Raw genomic sequence first — 14,250 nt, 5'->3', positions numbered from 1 at the left:
TGTCGCCCACCTCAGCCCAACACAACGGTGATCTACACTTACGTCCATATAGTGCCTCGAAAGGAGCAACTTTGATGCTCGAATGGTAACTGTTGTTGTATGAGAATTCAACTAAGGGTAAGTGGGTATTCCATGACTTCCCAAAGTCTATCACACATGCGCGAAGCATGTCTTCAAGCGTCTGAATGGTTCGTTCGCTTTGACCATCTGTTTGTGGGTGATAAGCAGTGCTCATGTCTAGATGGGTTCCCAGTGCTTTCTGAAGGGATTGCCAAAAACGTGAAGTGAATCTACTATCTCTATCTGAGATGATAGACACCGGCACTCCGTGAAGTCTCACGATTTCTCGAATGTATATTCTTGTCAATCTCTCCATCTTGTAGGATTCTTTTATTGGCAAGAAATGAGCGGATTTCGTCAGTCTGTCAACTATTACCCATATAGTGTCCAATCCATCTGACGTCTTGGGCAGCTTGGTCACAAAATCCATAGTAATCCTTTCCCATTTCCACTCGGGAATTACGGGTTTCTGTAATAACCCCGAGGGCTTCTGGTATTCCACCTTTACTTTGGCGCAAGTAAGGCATTTGCTAACATAGGTGGCAATCTTTGCCTTCATGTTAGGCCACCAATAATGTTGTGTAATATCCAAGTACATTTTGTCCGAAAATACGGTTCATGAAATAATATACTCCACCTTCTTTCACCTCGAGATTCTTCTCCATCCCGCGTAATGCTTCGCTTGTTTTGTTTTCCGCCTACATGGCATCTGACTGGGCTTCCCTGATCTGAGTGGTTGGGTGAGATTGGATGGTTATTGAGAGAGTTTCCACATGATGATTAGAGTACTCTTTCCGGCTCAAGGCATCAGCTACCACATTAGCCTTGCCTAGGTGGTACTTGATTTCACACTCATAATCGTTTAATAGTTCAACCCATCTTCGTTGCCTCATATTCAGCTCTTTTTGATTCAAGATGTGCTGGAGACTCTTTTGGTCCGTGAAGATGGTGCACTTCGTACCATAAAGGTAATGCCTCCAAATCTTCAGGGCAAAGACCACTGCTCCCAATTCCAGATCGTGGGTTGTATAATTCACTTCGTGTGTCTTGAGTTGCCGGGACGCGTAAGCTATCACCTTTCCATGCTGCATGAGAACGCAACCTAAACTCTGATTTGATGCGTCACAGTAGATTACAAAATCTTTCGTTCCCTCTGGTAGTGATAGTACCGGGGCACTGCAGAGTGCTCGCTTCAGATTTCGGAATGCAACTTCTTGTTTGTGCATCCATTTGAATGGTACGCCCTTTTGTGTAAGTGAGGTAAGTGGCTTGGCGATCTTAGAGAAGTTTTGAATGAACCTCCTGTAGTAACCTGCTAGACCTAAGAATTGGAGAATTCATGTGGGTGTTGTCGAGACTTCCCATCCTTCGATGGCTTTGACCTTAGAAGGATCCACATGTATTCCTTCCTGACTAACAACATGACCTAAAAAGTTCACGCTACAGAGCCAGAACTCACACTTGGAGAGTTTTGCGTATAGCTTCTCAGTTCGCAGGGTTTCCAAGATTTGTCGGAGATGTTGGCCATGCTCTTCTTCGCTTCGAGAATAAACTAGAATGTCGTCAATGAATACAATAACAAAGTTGTCGAGGAATGGTCGGCAGATTCGATTCATTAGGTCCATGAATGCAGCAGGGGCATTCGTTAGACCGAAGGGCATTACGACAAATTCATAATGTCCGTAACGAGTTCGGAAAGCGGTTTTGGGAATATCCTCTTCCCGGACCTTGAGTTGATGGTATCCAGATCGTAGATCTATCTTAGAGAAGTAACTAGCTCCTTGGAGCTGGTCAAATAGATCGTCGATTCGTGGGAGTGGATAACGATTTTTGACAGTGAGCTTATTCAGTTCTCTATAATCAATGCACATCCTAAAAGATCCGTCCTTCTTCTTGACAAAGAGGACTGCAGCTCCCCATGGCGAAAAGTTGGGTCGGGTGAATCCCTTGTCCAGGAGTTCACTGAGTTGGCTGGACAATTCCTGCATCTTAGCAGGAGCCAATCGGTAAGGCGATTTAGCGATGGGAGTAGCTCCTGGAACAAGATCAATTTAGAATTCAACTTGTCTTTCTGGGGGTACTCCAGGAAGATCTTCAGGAAATATGTCTGGGAATTCACGTGCTACCGGAATGTCTTGAACGTTAACCTTTTCCTTGGTTTTATCCACTATGTGTGCCAGGAACGTCAAATCGTTCTTTCGCAGATGCTTCTGTGCCTGGACGCACGAGATGAGACGAAGGTTCATGTTGGGTTTGTCTCCGTAAATAACTAGGGTTTCATGATTTGGAAGGTGAAGGCGAATGGCCTTCTCGTGAAACATAATTTCAGCATGGTGGGGGCTTAACCAGTCCATGCCAATAATCACATCAAAACTCCTAATGGAAACAGGCATTAAGTTTATTTGAAAGACGTGTTGATTTAGAGCTAGGGTACATCCGATATAGATTTCCCTAGTAGATTCTGTTTTCCCATTGGCCATTTCCACCGTAAAGGTTTCATTGAGCTTCTAGGGTTGTTGTTTTAACAAATGTTTAAACTTATTGCTCACAAAACTTCGTTCCGCTCCGGTATCAAATAGGATGCATGTATAAGTGTGGTTTAGGAGGAACCTACCGGTTACGACAGCGGGATCCTGAACCGCTTCTCCCTGACCCATGGTCAGCACCCTTCCTGTTCCTCCATTTCCGGGATTGTTGTTGGTTGGGCAGTTTCGATGGAAATGCCCAGGCCTTCCACATCCATAACAGGTGTGGCTAGGTCCTGCATTGTTGCCACCATTGTTGGTGTTGTTGTTGTTGCGGTTATTGTTGTTGTTGTTTCCCTGTTGTTGGTTCTGAGGAGGGTAGGTCCTGTAGTACTTTATCGTGTGCCCCTTCCGATTGCAACTGGTGCACTGCATCTCTCTGCATTCTCCATTGTGATGGAGACCGCACTTGTTGCAGTTAGGAAGATTACCGGAATAAGGCCTACGAGCACTTGGAGCAGCTGAGGCTGGAGCATGTGGTGTGGATGGAACTTGAGTGGTTGCAGCATTAACTGCCACTGTTTGCTGCTTCTTGGATGATTCGGAGCCTTGACGTCCCTTCCTCTTGTTGTTCTTCCCCTTTTTGTTATCAATTTCCTTTTTACCTTCAGCCTCCACTGGCTTCTCACCCTTCTTGTTGTTGTGGTCATACAGCTTCTTGGCCAATCTCTTGGCACTGTCGAAAGTTTTGGGATTTGCAGCTATCACGTTCCCTTGGATCGGGGAGGTTAGTCCCCAGATGAATCGTTTGATCTTCTTTCCTTCTGAGGTGATCATGTCAAGGCACAGCAGAGACAGTTCGCTAAACCTTGATATGTATGCATCTATATCAGTGTTCCGGACAGTGAGATTCCACAGCTCTTGTTCCATCTTCTGAATTTCGCCTAGGGGCAGTACTCGGCCATCAACATTTCTTTCATCTCTGTCCATGGCAGGGAATTGGCTACGGGGAGTGTCATGGCTTCCACATGTCCGTTCCACCAAGTGAGCGCTTGGTCAACGAAAGTGCATGCGGCAAACTTCACCTTCATCTCCTCAGGGCAATCACATATCTCGAACACCGATTCCACCTTCTCGATCCATCGTTTTAGGGTGATCATTCCTCCAGTGCCGTTAAAGGTCCGTGGTTTGGCGTTGGTGAAGTCTTTGTAGGAACATGTTTTGGTAGGTCCTTGATTCATCCCGTTGTTTAAACTTCCAGCCCCTTGTCCGTTGACTCCTCCATTGTTCCCTTGGTGATTTTTTGCCATTGTTGCGGTGACCGCAGCAGATACAGCTGCTTGGAATGTAGCTGAGTCGACTTCGGGTGGGGTTGGCCCAGGGTTTCTGCGGGTGGGTCGTTGAGGCATCTTTCTGTCATGGAACGGAAAGATGTTGAGTGTCTGTGGTTTTTGTGAGGTTGTGATCCTATAAACTAGGTGTGTGGCACAAACTTAAGTAATTTCACAACTTAGCATACCATCATAGATATGTAACACATAGCAGATTATAACGTCACAGTAAAAAATATAAAATCTTTCATTACTATTACCCGCACTTTGATACATGAAAATTTTGCCCGAAAGAGCATACATAAGCGGTACAAGTTTGACAGCATAATGGCTCTATGAGTAGTGTAATCACTTAAACATAGAGTCGATGGTACATAGCATAGGTCATAGTGACATAGTACTAAAGACTGATACGGCTAACCCTAGTTGCGGTGGGATGTGCCAGGGGGTGGTGCTGAGGAAGTGGATGCTCCCTAAAGACGAGCCACTTGTCGTTCTGCATCATGTGGAACTCCCGGAGAACGTCTCGCGTCTCCTGCTCCGCACGCTCAACCCTAGTCCACATCTGGCGTACCTGATCGGCGGTACTCTGAGCTAGGTCGCATGTGTTCCGTAATCGTCTCACCATGACTGGAAGGGCACGGTCGGCCGGTCCTCCATCCCTCAGGTCAAAGAACTCGCGTGACATGCCGAACTGGGGTCGCTGTCCCTGCTGTCTGCTCCACCTCCAAAGATCCATACCCCAGAGGGTGTAGGACCAGTGGGGCCCACCCGGTAAGCAGACACTCTAATCGGATAAGGGGGTTGATGACTTTGGACTCTGCTTCCATATCACCCTCTTCATTATCGTTGGGTTCCTCCTCGAGACTTCCTTCGGCTTCCTCCTCTTCTTGGTCCACCACTGGCTCGGCAGGTCCACCTTCGGCTTCCGCCTCAGGTTCCCCTTCAGATTCCTCCTCGGGGTCTTCCTCGGGTTCCTCCTCGGACTCTTCCAACCATCCATTATTCCCCTGGTTAGGGAAATAAGGATCTCCGGGGTGATGGAACCCAGCCATGCTGTCTGCGAGAGTGTATAAATAGGCTAACATTATTCCTAAGATGCTACAATTATTGTATAGATTGAGCTGATGTTCTCTTCTTGGTGATAAAGGGGTATGTTTTTAGGTTCCCTAGTCATCACGATTTCCTCGGGACGTGTGATAGTTGTACCTTGGAGGAAATGTAGTTGATCAGGCTACATCCACTCCTTGATACGACTAGGAAAAGTCCTGGCTTAACCGAGATGCTAGCATTATCTTGTGTCGTTCGGTATTATGTTCTTTTTCCTAATATAAGCAAAGATATTTTTATCGTTATGCTTTACTTGTTTTGTTCAGAGTTGTGTTAGTCCCTCTTTTGGTTTATAGTTGCATTTAATGTGTGGTTAGATATGCTTGTTCACTATAAACAGAGCTCTGATACCAACCTGTCACACCCCCGAACCAGACGGCGGAAACGTCTGAGGGCTCTTGTGACTTAAAATTGAATACCATCACAATGAATATACATGAATCATAACATAATTCATCACCATGCATTGAAATATTACAACTGATATTGTTTTAGACATTACAATTTCATAACATAAACTGTCTGATAGATAATCTAAGCAAAACATCATGACATTACTTGATACTTATTCTTCGGCTTACTTGTTACCTGAGAATACAAGTTGTTTTGGAAAAACGTCAACATATGAAATGTTGGTGAGTTCATAAGTAATGTTGTAGTAAAATGATTTGGTGTAGTTTGTAAAACCCAGAAAATCCGATATTTTCTGAAAAGGTCATTATTTATAAAAAGTGTGAAGATCCATGAATATATGCTTGTTGATTTTCAAAACATGTATAATTGTTGAACTTTTGTATAAATCACGCAAGTGAAAATGTTGAACTTCCCAGGAAAACCCGATGTTTTCCCAACACATAATATACAGTGACTTCTCTATTGTTATACTAATACGTCGAATGATTTTGATTACCCGAGTGGCATTGGATTAATTAGGGTTGTGAGTTGTTATAATCACGCATTAAAGAAATGACTAGTTTATAACTACATTTTACAAACGATCCTTAAAGGCGTCGGCCGTTACTACTCACTTAATCCACCCACCATGATTACTCTTGTTTATCGTCCTGAATCTGTTTACTTTGATTTCTCATAAGCCCAACAACCGAGGAGATAGGAGAGTACGAAGTCCCCTTATTTCCATGAGTTATTCAAGGCTATCGGGAATGCGAAAGACACTTGGCCCCACTCGCATTTGACTTCTCGACCTCACTAGAATAACTAATGGGCCACTAGGGCCCAATAGCACATTAGAGCTATTGAAAGTCCTTTTACATGGAATTGGGTCATAGGAGGCCCAATATCACGTAAGCATATTCCCTTTAGGCCCAAAGATCATGTTAATGGGCTAGCAAGGCCCAACAAGCATGATTTGAAACTTCTAAGCCCAAAGTTTGTAAGTTGTTCATCATAGCTATCGCGTGTTTATTGAAATGCTTTGGTTTATCGATTTTGTTTTGTTATTGATTCGAGACCGAATCAATTCGTTTTGTAACGATATTTGTTGTTGATAGTGTATTTGTTTTTCCGTTTCATCGGTAGTCGTGGATCTTGTATTTTGTATTAATGACTTAATTTATTTGAAAATGGAGTTTGGTCCTTTTCATTACCCTCCTTTTATAAAAATAACACTTTTGGTTCTTTTATATAAAAGAATTTCATTTTTAGTCCTTAAAACACTTTTCTTGACACTTTGGTATCATTTATTTGATGAAAACACGATTTTAACCCAAGGTTTACTTGGTTGACAGCTTCAGCTCCTCTAGAATAGGGATTCTCGGTTAAGGACCCATTTTTCACAACTTTTACAGTTTTGACCCAAAATCTAAATAGTTTGCATTTTTGGTCCTTTTTGATAATGAAAAGCATTTTTGACCCTTATAAACATTTTGTTATGCTAATTACCCCTTGTTTTACAGAAAGTTACATTTTCAGCCCCTCAAACTTATAAATTTTGCATTTTGAGGCTTATTGGGCCGAGAAGCTTATAATTAGCCCATTAGGTTAAAATTTTACATTTTAAGTCCCTTGGAATTTCTAATATTCAGAAAAATATTTATAGAAATTGTTTTGACCCCTTTTAACCTTCAAGAAACCGTGACTTGTTGGTTTTTACCCCAAGTTTGTATTTTTGACATTTTAAGCCCAAAAATGGGTTTTATGTTAAAGTATGTTCATCATAACCTCATAAACTTATTTTTCTTGACTTGCTTAGTGTAAAATAGCTTAAGTTGTGTTTATTTCCTTTCTCATGTCTTAGATCTCGGATTTACACCGTTTTTGGTAAAATATTCATCACAAATCACATGAAATCACACACATACATGCATCAAATCACACATAGCATACATATACACATAGATCTACACATTTTCTTGTATTCTCCACCATAAAACTCATAAAAACCGAAAAGAAAGGGGTATGAAGCTCACCTTGATTTGTGGTTTTGGTTTTGAAGAAGATTTGGAGAAGTTTGGTGCTATTTTCGACCCTAGCAAGTTCCTTGGATGGATCTCAAACTTAGTGGGTTCTAAGATGCAAGATCATGAATTTGAATGGATTTAGAGGTGATTTTTGATGAAAAGAAGTGAGTTAGATCATAGATTTGTCATCAACTTACCTTAGATGATGAATTACTTGGTGAAAGCCTCTTGAAACACAAGAAATTTCGAGATTTTTGGATGAAGGAGAGTGGATGATTCTTGAGTGGTTTAGAGAGAAATTTGGTTGTGAAGTGTGTGTGTTTCTCTTGCTCTCGGCCGAAGAAGAGAGAGAGAGAGAGAGAGAGAGAGAGAGAGAGAGAGAGATAGAGAGAGAGGAAGAGAGAAGATTGATGAGATGTTTACTTGGATGTATGGGAATTGCTTGGAGAACCATTAAGTAAAAATGAGGTGGCAATGAGAAAGTCAACTCCTCTTTCTCTTGTGGGTTTGGGCCGAGAATGGAGAGGGAAAGAGAGGAGATTTGGGCTTTGAATGATTAAGCCCATTTCATGGTTAAGTTAGGTGATTTTTGGCCCAAATAAATATAAATATGATTTTTATGACCTATTAGGGCTAAATTAGGTTAGTTATGGCCCAATAAGGTCCATTTAGATATTTTATTTCATTCTAGGCCCAATATGGCCCAAAATATTAAAATAAATGAAAGTGGGTCCAATTAGAGCCCATTTAAGAGTTCTAAGCCCAAGAGTCCCATTGGAAGCTTATTGGTCCATTGGGCCTAATAAGGAAATCCTAGTCCAAAATGGACTTAAACAAGGATTTCTAGGGTTTCCAATTATTTGTTGACTATTTGCAATGCTTGTATGAAGTGATTGATTGAAATTCTGTTGTTTTTGAATAAGCATCTTACATGTTTTCACATTGTTGGTTCACATTTGTTATCATTGTTCAATGTTGACAAGGCATCAAAATTCCTAGTAGTGACAATGAGAATTGCTATAAGTAGATGCTTATGACACTTTAGATAAGACTAGATGAAGTCGTAAAATGCTACATTGAGTGATTCTATAGTGAGTAATGGAAGTAAGAATAGTGTTTGGGCAAATTAAACCAGTGGATCAGAACCTTTTAGTGGTGAAGTCAAGGTCGGATATGTATGATGTGGGTATAATAGTATAGGGCTTGTACTTTATTATACACACATGATACATACTCGAACTCAATGGAACCATGAAAGGGTTTTGTGAAATGTGGTAAAGAATCGAGTGAGTTAGGGACTCAATGAACATACATGGTGTGTCAAATAAGAGTCATGAAGGATCTTAAAATATGTTGATGGATAAAGGAAAAAAAATTGACAACATTGACTTTTCTGTCAAAGTCAAAAAACTAGTATAAAATGAGATATTACGTGGTATACATTTTATATATGGTTGAAATTGAGTTTATACCCTTTTATTATAATTCGTAATATGTTAGAAACACCAAGGAATGAAGTGAATTGAGCTATTTAAATTGTTAACAAACATTTAGCTAAAACAGGACATAATTGAGTTTTGGTAAAAGTCTAAAATGGGACAAGAATTGAAATTCCAAATTTATGATTCAGAAACTAGTTGAAGTTGGTTATTTGGGATGAGCTTATGTTACAATCATTTAAACATAAGAGTGATAACTTCAAGTCACTAGCAATTTGATTGAGGAAAGAATGGGATGCAATAATGAATTTCGTCCTTAGATGAAAGAAATACTAGGATGTGGCCATAAATTGGTGGTTAAACCAAACTTTTCAAAAAATATAGTGATTTTTTCATACTTAAAAGATGTTCTAATAGGTAATAGTGGCCGCGCTGAAACATTTTACAGAAAATTAGTGGTTTTTTCGAAATATATTAAAAATTGATGGTTAAACCAGAAAAATGACAAAATATAGTGGTTTTTCATCATTATACCTATGTTTTATTGAAATTATATGATTATAAAAGAGTGCATCTTAACTGATTAGCTATTAATAGTTAAAAATAATTTAAATCAAGAAATAAGTTTATTTTATTTTCGTTTGCATTCTACAGGTAGTGGTTATGTGGTTGTAATATTTATATATACTATCATTTATTTAAAATAATTAGAATGTTTCCTAAAAAATTAAGATAAGGATTATTAATTCAAATCGGTAACAAAATATCTTTTTTGATAATATATGTTGAGAATATTTTAATTATATCTAAGTAGTGTGCGAAATACCCCTAGTTTTTAGAAAATTATAGTTTTTATTGAGATGATATAATCTCATCCAAATGTCAAACATAATACAATCATTTCCCTAAATACTTTGTAAAAAGTTCTGAATTATGAGGAAGTCTCATTTGCTCGGACTTTTTATATCAAAAGTAAACACTTGTTATAAGATTTGCTCTCGTTAAGTTCACTATTTTTGTTCCAAATCAAAAGTGAACACTTGGGGAGCTGATATATCCATGGACGTTTTTGATATATCCACAGAATTTTCAAGTAAATTGACAATTTTACCCCTACCCCTTATCTCCCTTCCCCCATTTTCTTTGATCTCGGTCTTTCCTTTCTCTCACCGCACCAAAAAACGAATAAAAGTGTAACTTACATTTCTCTTTCTTAAATCCAGCTCCTCGATTTACCCCGCCTCGTTTTACCCCTCTTGTCGCCGGTCACTACAACATCTGACACCATCAAGAAAAGACAGGAAGTAGCCGGAAACACTCTAACCAAGAATCATAATGTTGCTGGAGAAAAAAGAAGTTCGCCGGAGAAGGTGATGTTTACCGGAAGAACACATTCACAACCTCTAATTACCAAAGACCATGAACAATTGCTAGAGTTTGGTGGTTGGATCTGCAACTCTCATCCTCTATCTTAATCGTCTTATCTGGTGGTGTGCTCAACTAAGTTTCAGTGACCAACAACATAGCTATTTTCAGTTTCAAGGCTATTTTCAGACACTAAAATGAAGCAAAAAATGCACAATTACAAAGCACAATCGCAAAGCTTTCTGACAATTTATTTCTCTATGTAAAATTTTGAAGGATGAAGGATCATTTTCCTCAATGCTCGTTCAGGAGAACCCACTTTCAGTTTGGCACACAAAATGATTTTCTTGCCAGCGTTTTGCTGGATTCTTTGACCTTCTTGCCGGAATGTGAGGATTGTGTGGTTCTTGAAGTGGGTTTTGCCGGCATTGTTATTATCTTGTTTAAGAGCTCTCTCAGGAGACAAATGAAAATACGCATGAAATCAGTTACCTTTTACTAGCCGAAGGAATGACCGATCAAAGAGGAGGGGGGGGGGGGGGGGGGGGGGGGAGATAAGTGGGTAGGGGTATAGTTGTCAATTTACTTAAAAATCATGTGGATGTATCAAAAACATCCGTAGATATATCACCTCCCAAACACTTGTTATAAGATTTGTTCTCGTTAAGTTCATGAGTCCAAATGTAATGAATGCCAAACAATAATACAATAACACAATAATTTCCTTAAGTACTTTGTAAAATGTTCTGAATTATGAGGAAGTCTTGTTTACTCGGACTTTATATATCAAATAATTATTTTCACACCAAATTAACAGTAAACACTTGTTATAAGATTTGTTCCCGTTAAGTTCATGAGTCCCAAAGAAACAACAAAATTACAAATAAAAAGTGATTTTCCACAAAGATCATTACCTATGCTACTTTAATATTTCTTTCTTACTTTCATATAGAAGCTATAAACTATCTATAGTCGATAAAAAAAAATGGCCAATAGCCAATCAGATGGTCATTTATATAACAAATATAGTTAAACAAAGGATAATTTGATCTTTATTGCACATATTAAAGGCTAGCAAATGCAAAAATCAAAACAGCTGGATATCACCAGATAATATATCTCGTAATTTCCCCAATCATGGAATATATGATTTACCATCAAACGAAGAATTACCAAATTTGGAGTTTATATCGGTTTTGTAACACAATTGATACCATGACATTTCTACATTAGAGTATTTGACATGAATTGTAACGTGGTTGATAAGTTTCTTTAAAAGTCAGCCATTTTTTACACGAAAAAGTAGCAGCATTGACATGAAAAAGTCAACTGTTGTGTAAAAGAAAGACCTGATTAATACATGTTCTATGAAGATGTACAACACCCAAACTTGCTTACTCCATACACGGGCTGCTCTTGACCAGGGACAAGAATATTTGTCCCCTTGAGAAGGGCAGAATTCCCCTCAGCTTCCTCATTTGCAACAAGAGATTTCTTACTAACTGTTCGATAAATTTCTGTAAGGATTGTAAGAAAAGCGGGCTCCACATTTGTGGCCTCAAGGGCAGACGTTTCCATGAAAAAGAGACCTTCTCTTTCAGCAAACTCTTTAGCATCTTCCATGGACACATCACGTTGTGAATCCAAATCGGATTTGTTTCCTATGAGCATGATGATGATGTTGTTATCTGCATGGCCACGTAACTCTTGTAGCCACCTGGCTATGTGATCGAACGATTGACGTTTCGTTATGTCGTACACCAGCATTGCTCCCACAGCTCCTCTGTAGTACGCGCTTGTCACCGCTCGGTATCTGCAACAAATACCAATCTACTTTCTTTCATTCATTTCTTCTTTTCTCTCCAAAACTCAAAACATATACTAACATTCTACTCTCAAAAATCTACTCACTTCAGCTAAAATACAACGCAATTTTCTGTATTGTCCTAATAAGAAAAAAAATATATTCATTCATTGTACAACAACGTATTAATAAGTTTTCCCTCAACTAACAGGTAAAGGTAGCTGTCTAGAGAATTTTCAACATTAAATTTCCAATTTCATCATATATTTTGGTTCAGTGGTAATGGTATGTCGATTCATCCATATATCATCAAATTAGTTTAATGTTTTAGGCACGCATTCTAAATTTGTAACACCCTAAACCCAAAGTTATAAACTAGCCTAATAACTTCTGCTGAAAACAAGTTCCCAATTTCTATCATGTTCTTGATATCAAGGCAAAAAGAACCCCATTTGGGAAATAAATTGTCATCATAGCCAGACCTTTCCTCTAAAAATTATAATAAGCATCGGAGATCTAATGAGAAGAAATGTTCAACAGTTCTAACATATTTTTGTGTTAAAAGATGTCAATATCTCACTCTTTGGAACCAGTCTACTACTTTCTTAAAAGAAGTTTATCAGAGAAATTCAAGAACCAAAAGTGTATTTAACAAGCGAAGCAATCATCATTGATCAAGATAAAAGATAGACTGAGAAGGGAAAGACGAAGCACCTTTCTTGACCAGCAGTATCCCAAATCTGAGCCTTGACGTTCTTGTGATCGATGACCATAGTCTTCGTCTGGAACTCAACACCAATCGTCGCCTTTGAATCTAAACTGAACTCATTCCTAGAAAACCGAGCTAACAGCTGAGATTTCCCCACCGCTGAGTCCCCAATAAGTACGATCTTAAACACATAATCAATCTTTTGGTTGAAATCCCCATGGTAATTCGCCATATCTCATCAACAATCGAATCAAAGTAAGATTAGGAAAGACCTCTTTCCAATTCCCAAATTAGGTATAATTCAAATAGATCAACAACCGTAGTTGATCAAACGCTAGTCAATACCCAAAAGGTTTGTAGATTATGCTGCACGCAGAAGATATGAGCCTGTGTGTTTGGTGTGTGAGGGTTTTGGTATGGAAGGCGATTAAGACGACGAACAGCAGAAAAACAAGAGAGAAGACTACCAACGGCCTTGTATCTAAGCCGCCTTGTTTTAACTGATCTACTTTTCTCCCCAAGATACAAGTTTCTATTGCGTTGACCATGGTCTGTTACTTTATTTTTCGAGCATAGATTTTAGTCATTTACCACGAGATTTTGCCAAAAATATCAAATGACACCCAATTACCATTTTTTTTAACCGCAAATTATAGTAAAAAAAGATATCATAAGCTAAAAGATCCATGGATCAATTACATGTTACAACATTGCAAGATAAACTACGTAAAGCCAAAATTGGAGAAAAACGCTATAAGTTTCGATCTAAATCAGATTTTTTCTTTTATTCGTGATCTAAAAGTTTGAATTGGCTAAGATATCATCAAAAACCTATGAGGAAGAAGACAGTTTATTGTTAAAAGTATGATCATTCCTCTCACGTCAAATTAACCAATTGTGTGAATTAATTTCTTACACTTTGATGATTTCTCTATAGATTTTGCTTTAACTAGAAGTTCACATGTACTTGTAACTTGTATAATCCATTTGATATTAACAAAATACTTTTTCTCATATCTCACCAGCAAAAGAATACGCCCATAACAGGTGGTCTCCCGTTTCCTCATCTTCAACACATCTCACACACAAAGTGGAATTAACACCTACCTCGTTCTTACCAACACCATATTAAGGAATTCGGTTTAACACAACTCTCCAACAAAGAAATTTACCTTGAGGGTATCTGATGAGAATCGTTCCAAGAGATGAGATAAGGTTTACAGGAGGCGACCCAAACCAATAAGAGATATTTGATTATCTTTTAATTCAATATTAGCAGAAGTTTCCTTATACAAGTTTTAGAAGTATTTTTGGATTGCAAGTCAAGTTTCCTTTTAGTTATGTTTTATAGTTGGATTAGGATTACTCATAGAAGCTATAAATAAAGGTGTATGCCTCTAAGGTAGGATAGTTCATAATTTTTGTTCATCTTTCAGTTATTTTTTCTTAATAAAAGTACTCATGCGTTCCTAGTTAAATGTTCTTCATGATTGGCTTATATCAAATTGGTATCAGAGCCTGGTTGAGATGCTGCCCAAAATCGATGC

At 38.7% G+C, this 14,250-nt stretch overlaps 1 protein-coding gene across 1 annotated transcript; it reads right to left on the bottom strand.

Moving 5' to 3' along the window:
* Positions 1 to 11,427: 11,427 nt before the first annotated feature.
* Positions 11,428 to 13,213, bottom strand: LOC111906660 (ras-related protein RABA4d). The gene is made up of 2 exons (XM_023902431.3): positions 12,709 to 13,213; positions 11,428 to 12,003 (listed from the first exon to the last, which is right to left on the bottom strand). Exons 1-2 carry the CDS (start codon positions 12,933 to 12,935, stop codon positions 11,556 to 11,558), a joined length of 675 nt encoding a protein of 224 aa, XP_023758199.1. The 5' UTR covers positions 12,936 to 13,213; the 3' UTR covers positions 11,428 to 11,555.
* Positions 13,214 to 14,250: the final 1,037 nt, after the last annotated feature.

The sequence above is a fragment of the Lactuca sativa genome, chromosome 1 (assembly GCF_002870075.4).
Source record: "Lactuca sativa cultivar Salinas chromosome 1, Lsat_Salinas_v11, whole genome shotgun sequence".
Taxonomy (NCBI): domain Eukaryota; kingdom Viridiplantae; phylum Streptophyta; class Magnoliopsida; order Asterales; family Asteraceae; genus Lactuca; species Lactuca sativa.
Note: the sequence above shows the minus strand (reverse complement) of the source record. Positions and strands in the feature narration are given on the sequence as shown.

What these genes read in the sequence shown, in the direction of transcription:
- LOC111906660 (XM_023902431.3), bottom strand. Translation starts at nt 12,935, where the DNA reads ATGGCGAATTACCATGGGGATTTCAACCAAAAGATTGATTATGTGTTT. An exon ending in GATACTGCTGGTCAAGAAAG is followed by an intron (nt 12,004 to 12,708) that starts GTGCTTCGTCTT and finishes TATTTGTTGCAG; the next exon opens with ATACCGAGCGGTGACAAGCG.